General features: G+C 38.1%; 1 protein-coding gene across 1 annotated transcript; it reads left to right on the plus strand.

Moving 5' to 3' along the window:
• Positions 1 to 943: 943 nt before the first annotated feature.
• LOC108675599 (C-type mannose receptor 2) lies at positions 944 to 6,531 on the plus strand (the record flags this gene model as incomplete). Its single annotated transcript, XM_018163621.2, has 6 exons — positions 944 to 1,121; positions 4,045 to 4,230; positions 4,602 to 4,717; positions 5,062 to 5,209; positions 5,561 to 5,734; positions 6,422 to 6,531. Coding segments are annotated over exons 1-6 (777 nt in total), but the record flags the coding sequence as incomplete, so codon positions are not given.
• Between the last annotated feature and the right edge of the window lie 1,911 nt (positions 6,532 to 8,442).

An 8,442-nucleotide genomic window follows, 5' to 3' on the forward strand; every position in this document is an offset into this window, starting at 1 on the left:
ACTTTAAATCCCAGAACAAATACGTCATTTTAAATTGGATGTACGTCAACCGAAAGTAGTCCCGCATGGGCCATGTATAAACAGGCTGCGGTTTAAAGAAAAAAGGGGTCTCGTAATTAATGAGTGAAACATTATTGATAATTATTGCACGCAATTAATGTGGCTAACAATAATTCTGCTTGCAGGGCCAAGAATCCGAACGTTGAACGATATTCGACTCAGTGTTGATTTGTTTTAATTTATTGATCGACATGTTAACAACTACAGTTATTGTTTAAATAAGGAATGTGTTACAAATCATGAGATTATTTCTTTACGTTATTATCATAAAATAACAACCACGAAACTAGCCCCCAGTTAAAAATTTTGTTTTACATCTTAAAGAAAAATAAAACATATTTTCTTGAGGTTATTCCGTCAATTCACCCTCAAGTTTTTCCCTACAGAAAAATGCGGACAATATTAGTTGACCTTATTTGTAAGAAGACACTTTTTATACAACGGTTTATATACAATGCGACGTAATAGGCAAATCGTTATAGGCAAAACTATTATGCCGTCTAAGGTTAATAATCCGTCTTACGTTAATATTATATTAATAAAATTGCCGCGTACATCTCACACGACTTCCTTAACATCGATTCCATAAAATTACAAATGGTAGGTTACTTTGCAATCATTCAATTTAAAATACAGTGAGAGGCCTTGTGTTGTATTATTTTCAATATTTGAGTATACGTTGTGTATGTTTCTCATATACAGCGCTGTGACGGGCTATCAACTGCAGCTGTGAGAAGGGCTACAACTTCTCACGGTATGAATATGTTCTGAGAAATACAATCTGATGGAATATCTTTTGCCATGTGAATACCTTGTGACATGCAGTGTAATAAACACATTACATACCGCGATAAATGTGCCATAAATACAGCTGGTGATCAGGCTCACGCTCAGTGTGCTCGAAACTGTCCAAAAAGTACGCGTTTTCTCCACGTCTGTAAAGAAAAAGAATTACTTCGCAAGCCGGACAGTTTGGTAGAACAAACAAGCTGGTTACGCGACTTGCAAACCCATAATCATGAGTCTCAAGAAAGTTTTTTGTCTGCTTGTGTTCGTCGCAGGTGAGTATCATCTTCGTCGTCTGTCTGTTACTTGTAGCAGGATGGTGATCAGGCTCACGCTCAGTGTGCTCGAAACAGTCCCAAAAGAACGCGTTTTTTTCCACGTCTGTAAAGAAAAAGAATTTCCTCGCAAGCCGAGCAGTCCGGTAGAACTCATACGCAGGTTACGCGACTTGCAAACCCATAATTATGAGTCTCAAGAAAGTTTTTTGTCTGCTTGTGTTCGTCGCAGGTGAGTATCATCTTCGTCGTCTGTCTTGTGTTCGTCGCAGGTGAGTATCATCTTCGTCGTCTGTCTGTTACTTGTAGCAGGTGAGTATCAACTTTGTCGTCTGTCTGTTGTTGCTTGTGGCAGGCAAGTATCCTCATCATCATCGTCTGCCTGCTGTTACTTGTCGCAGGCGAGTATTATTTTTCAAATGTAATCAGTGTCACGCGCACCCAATGCGAGCCTCCATATATAGTATGTTAAGTACCCTGGGACGTACTCGCCTGTAATATGAGCATACCTTAAAATTTTTCGTTCACTGTTGTACATTCCAGTTGGAGTGGCGTTAACTATGTTGCTAGGATTTTTTGTAAAGGAGATTTGAAAACTTTGGTTGCATGTTTTCCTTGTTTCGGTTTGTTATTGCAATTAAATGACAACCGTCGCCTACTTTATTAAGCTTAATTAATGTAGCAGTAGAAAGATTATTCAGTTTCTTGGCGTTCGCGTTCTGATTATTATTTGTAGCAAGTCTGGGAATACAGAATGAAATGGCATGAACAAACGAGAAATTTAAACTTTTAAAATATTTGGTACATGCCCTATCAAAATTTTGTTTCCTGTCAGCCGTTTGCTCAAGGACACCCCAAGCTCGCCTAGCGGTGTAAATTAGCGGCTCTATGTCCGATTCTGGTTGTACGTGGGAAATAAGCACCTGAATAGAACCCGGTCTATATTCCCTGACAACCGTGGGGCGACTGCCTGGCGCGCGTATTTAGCATCTGATACCTTCGGAACAGGCACGGCCGAATCTGAAAAGTGCGTGCGTTAAAAATGCTCCTTCCCTTATCCCCATATAATGGGGGAAGGGAGGGGGTATTTAAATCTCTGTACTTTATATATATATATATTCAGTCTATATTGCACTACTCGCTCAGTTTTAAGATCAGAGCAGTCTACCAGAGGCTCAATTCCATGCATAGACGTTTACAGCTNTATTTAGAATAATCGTTGAATTATTTGCCGTATCATGTCATGAAACTTTCGTCACCTTAAATATTTATCGAGCTAACAGTTCTGCAAGGGCCTCAAAATTCCATTAATGAAAGAAAGGGCGTCCATTAATGAAAGAAAGACCACACAATAGAATGAAGAAGCACATGTTAATCTTAACAAAATCGAGTTACGGCAGTAACTTGATTGCAGCTTTCAGCTGTTCACACTTCATAGCAAATGAGGATCTTAAATTTCTGCATCCATCGCCGGCTGCTGCATTGGCAGTATTGAGTTTCACATGTAGTTCATCTCAGGCATTAAAGTTATCGACTGCACTCTAAATTCCTGGAGAGACAATCAAGTAAATAATAAATATCGGAATTTACGATAGTTATGGGAAATCCTCAAATCAAGTATGTTGCTCACAGATGGGCTACTTGTAAGCGGTACTTCATAAGCTATCTTCTGCTTGAGCAAAAACCTCAAGCATGCAGAAATATACCTAAAGCTGATCAGTTCTTTTTTTTTTAATAAACTATTCGACTAACAAGTAATTATACCGGGGCCTGAAAATATTGCTTGCAACTGCTGAAAAATTTCATGAATCTATCCTCGTATAATTTGTAGTTCTTTAGAAATAACCAAATTCTCACTTACACTTAAATGCTACTCCATCATGACACCTGATGATATAACGAAATAGAGTAGATAGTTACGGAACAACAGCAACTAACTTGCTTGCGAATAAGCAGAATACGCTGTGAAATTTGTTCCATCGTGTTAGCTGCACCACCCTGTGGTGAGGCTACCGACAAACCCTGACCACGCAATCGACTGTTGCGTAGCCTCGACTGATAAATTTTCGATTGCGCAAATTGATCCAGATGACGTGTTGAATTAGAAATTAAAACATTGAGCATATGAACAGGAACAGCTTAAATAACACGCCCATGTTAACATACCCAAAGTTGAAAATTTCTACCTCTGCCAAAATCTTGAACGCACAATTGTTCAGTCATGATGACTGCCGCCTGCCGACGAGAAGCATTGAAATAAACGTCACTTCAGAGAGCATTGGACAGGATAAAATAAGGAATTTGTATTGCTGAAAATGTAAAAAAATGGTAATATTCAGTTTTCAAAACTGAGTTATTTTCAAGTTGTAGACTTCACTATACGCGATAAGATTACACAATTTGAATTAGATGCTTGTATCAACTGACATCCGAACGGGACGAAGAACTGTATACCACTGTTCAATGTCAGCGCCTCCGCAGTCCGAACTACCTCTCACTGCCCAGCATAGTCTCAAGCTGGGTTGTTGATAACGCCCACTCCTCAATAAGAGGATAAAGGGGATTGTTTTGGTACCCCTGCCTTTGAAACATTGGTGTTTTGGTGAACACACGCAATACACGCATCTTGACGTACAAGCAATGCAAGCGTGTTCATGTACACATATCGCAAAAGAGTTCGCACAAGCGTAACGCAAGCGTGTTCACGGAAACGCATCGTAAGCGTCTAGACATGAACGCACAGCATGCGGGTCAAAGACAACGCAACGCATGCGTGTTAGTTAAGCTCGCATAATTTTCGCGTGTCGATGCATGGACAAACAATGCACGCGTAATGAGGCTCGCGCAGACGCTGGCGCGACCCTAAAATTTAGTTCAAATATTTTGTATATTACGAAGTCAAATTTCTCGTCCAATATGACAGGCGCAGCGGCAATCGAGTGCCCCGCTGGCTACGATGTCGTTGAGTCCAAGTGCATCCACCGCCTGCCTGGTGGTTACCTCACGCACGACGACGCGGTGGCTTACTGCCACCAGAACTTCGGCAGGCTGCCCGTGCTGCGCGACTGCGCTTCCTTCATTGGTGTTGCCACTTATGTTGACGATGGATGTGAGCTATATAGCTTGATAAAGAAATCAGCACGATAACCAAGTTGAAATGAAATTCCTGTACTTAATTCGATGCATCGATATTTCTTTGCCAAGTTATTTACACGGAATAGAAAAAACCGCAAGCAAAATCCCAGTCATCAATTTGAATTTAGTTACGCATTTTTTAGCTACATACTCAGAGTTTCACTAGACACTCATGTCTTCAAGGCCTACAGACTTGAAACTGTCGACGACAGTGTGACGGGGTTCCATAAATGGTATGAATAACACTATTTTACAACTACTTACTTTGAATACTTACTATATTACACAATCCGTGCTTGAGTCAGAATTGTAAAGCATCTCCTGTTTACCCATATGTTCTGATAGTCTCAGCGGACGCCATCAACGGCTACTGGCTGGGCGCTACCAATTCTTCAGCAAATGACGTATGGCAGTGGAACGACGGCACCGCCGTGCAAATGGCCGCTCCGTACTGGGCGGTCGTGAGTGAATTTATAATTTTCAAGAACTGTTATGTAAAATACGATAAAATTGCATGAAAACGAAACAATAGAGGAACGAAACTAGGCAGAAAAACTAGGCCAGTTTAGTTTTTATTTCATTACTTTTTAACACATATTCGTAATAAATTATACTGACCGAGCTCCGGGGAACTTATCATTCCAGTATGATATCAATGTTGCAAAATTAAAGACTTAGCCTTGCCCAAAACATAATTTCGTTACAATTAAAATTAAATTTTTGTTCATATTTAATTGGATTTCATATTTTCGGCAAATTCAGGATTTGAGTGCCCATTCGATTTGAACGCGTTGGATTCCTCCAGAACGTTGCATCGGATGGGAAGACACAACCTAATGGTGGAACAACTGACAACTATGCTGTGATAGGCTCCGAATGGGGCTGGCTGATCAATGACTTGAAGCCTTCAAACTACGAAGTTTATGCAGCGTGCTCTAGAGCTCCGGTCGGTGGTGAGATCTTGACTATTTTCAAACTACTCTCCGGACCTAAAATATTTCGCCTTCTTCACAAACGGCTTTCATTTATGGACGATAATTTGTAAGCAAATTTCGTTGCAACTCAAGGCAAGCATGAACTTCTAAAGAATTACTTAATTCAAGCTACCTATAACGGTACTATTTAGGATGGAGTGCTTGGCAGTCTCGCCAAAGGTAGAAATAGGATCAATAAAATTAAACAGAGTAGTGAAAAACAGGAGCAATAAAGTAATGAAAAAAATTCATTCTATTTATGATCCCGTTGCACAGATCATTTTATTTAATGACCATATTTTTAGTGCAACATCACATTTTTTCATGCAGGGTTGTGCACTACTCCGTACGTCTTGGTGGGTACACAATGCATTCACTTACTTCTAACTGATTTTGATTCCTGGAGCGCTGCACGCACCGAGTGTGGAGCGACTGGAGGAGATCTGATAATTCTGGATGACTGCGACCAGTACAGCAAGGTTACCACCTACTTCGAGAAGCAAGGTAAACAGCAGAATTAAAGTAGACGTTTTGCCGCATTGTATTATCACGATAAATCTTAGCTATTTGAGCAAACAGTCCAGCTATTTATTGGTTAAATTGAACAGTAAGCATAAGTTGCCAGAACCAATGCCTGTGATTCACCAGCGAACGACTCAAGTCTGAAGTAGTGATAATGTAACAACTTTGCCAATCGCTAAATTTGCTTGCGTTCTAATTAACCCGTCCTGTTTTACTGGCGTTAGAAAAGTAACCACAGACCAGTGGGTCCCAAAAATAAAATTTATGTATCCCAAGCCAACATGTTGCAATCATCTATCCTATTTTTGACTTACGAATTAGTAAAATAAATGATCATAAAAATGAAGCATCAATAGTCAAAAGGCAATGGTTTTTTGCTAGAGATCGAACTATTCGCCATACCAAATCAGACGAAGACTAGCATCGCCTGACTGGACGATGAGGCACTAAATTAAAATGCAAATTATGTGAAGCCTATGAAACTATAAGCTTCAACATATACAATGAGCTGCATTTCAAGCAGAAACTTTGGTTTGTTTTTAAACTAGGTTTCAATTGTTTAAATATATATATTGATTGATAATAATAATTTCGAACTCATTCTAATGTCATTCAAAACTTAAAATTAATATGATATCCACGTTTTTAAATTTATCTCCCCTTGGAAAGATTATAATCCGTACGGATACTGGATAGGAGGCTCTGATGAAGCCCTGGAGGGGCAATGGCGCTGGATTGATGGGTCACCGATGGCCATGGGGCTTCCTTACTGGGCAAATGTAAGATATCTTTATTTTAGACAACGTGTTAAATTAGACTACATTTGTCAACATTTACCATCAAATATTTTGCACATACCTAACTCGAGAGTACCGTAAACTAAAGTTCAAGCTATACAATATAGTAAAGACGCTTGAATCCATGACAACTGCAACTTAATGAAATGATGCTTTTCATACGCGGCATACTACGTACAGAGTAACTCATAGTCAATTTTTGGAGTAGAAGGCGAAAGCTGTGCATATTATTTTTAATGCCCGTCGTTAATTTCATTTCGACATAGTAGTAAATTATCTGTGAAATGTATACATATATTTATTTCAATAAGTTCTGTGGTAGATCAGAATTACACTTCTTTATAAAGAAGGGAAGATGCCGTCAGAGCGTCGACAGCGGTACAGGGCCGCAAAATTCTTCAAGTATATTCCTGTTTGTATTTTAGAATGAAGAGTGTAATACAACTCGTACTATAATTTTAAATAAAAATAAATGTCCTTTACATAGAAATCTAATGTGAAATAAATTTCGCCTATTATCAAATTAGGATAATCTCTATTACTAGCTTTTTTGTTTATAATTTAGAAAACTTAAATAGTAGGTATGGTTTAGTGTTAGACCAGAAACTGTAAACATTATGGCACAACTTGTTATAACTTATTCAAATATGAGATATACTACAGAGATATACATATTCATGAAAACATCCTGAGTTAAAAACTTGATAAAAAAGAACTAGTAATGATAATATTACAAATAAAATTTATTGAAAAAGGCATTACATTAATTTCTCTATCATCTATAGTAGAAAGAGGACATCATACAAATGTCGGCCCCCATATTCAATGCATTCAGTTAGTCGATTTTGGAAGTTTCTTTCAACTCGCTTAATCATATTGACTGGTATGTTGGCGATGTAATGGCTTATGTTGTTCTCCAAATGAAGTAAGGTCCTTGGATAGTTATTGTAAACAATTGATTTAAGATAACCTCATACAAAATCAACGAAGCCAAATCGGGGGATCGGGGCGGCCAAAGAAAGTTACCTCTCAAGGAGATGACACGCTTTGTCAAATGTTGTGTCAGACGGAGACGACTCTGCAGAACGGCCATTAGAAAACTCCTCGACAGCAAACGCACGCTGCTCACTTGTACGATGCATAGTGGCAACTGACTGGGCGGGAAACAAAACTTCAAGACTTTGCCTCTTATATGAAATACTTTCCGCTCTTTTCCTACAATATAAAAAGGAAGTTTTTGTGAATAACCCTGTACAAACGAGATTCAGCATTCTAAAATGCTTTCCTATTGTAAACAGTAAGAGTATTGCTATCTAGATTTCGTGCACCTTTTAGAATTGATGTGAAACCTGTATCACGCAAAGAACGAGTTCACAGTTTTAACTGAATTTACTAAATGGAAGTTTCTTGTCCGGGTTCAGCGGTTTTATCTACGCACCATAATCCATTGAGAGCTGTAAAACTAAGAGTTTTAGTGGTTTAAAATTAAAGATATTTTTCTTAACACGTTGACTACGGTTGCTACATCTTGTACTATTATTTTATTTTTTTGTACTTTTTTTCCGGACAAATTCCGTGATTTAGTTTTTCTCAATTGCGTTGGCCAGCTAAAATTTATGATAGGGGTACTTCCTAATTAAATTTTATATACTGCAAAAAGAAAAATAAATGGAATTTTTATAGCGGAACCTACAAATAAATTGATGATTGATTAAAATTGATGATTGATTAAAATTGATGATTGATTAAAATTGACGATTGATTAAAATTGATGATTGATTAAAATTGATGATTTGATTAAAATTGATGTTTCGATTGAAATTGATGATTCGCTTAAAATTGACGATTCGATTAAAATTGACGATTCGATTAAAATTGATGATTCGATTAAAT

Source organism: Hyalella azteca, unplaced genomic scaffold, assembly GCF_000764305.2.
Source record: "Hyalella azteca isolate HAZT.00-mixed unplaced genomic scaffold, Hazt_2.0.2 contig12342, whole genome shotgun sequence".
Classification (NCBI taxonomy): Eukaryota; Metazoa; Arthropoda; class Malacostraca; order Amphipoda; family Hyalellidae; genus Hyalella; species Hyalella azteca.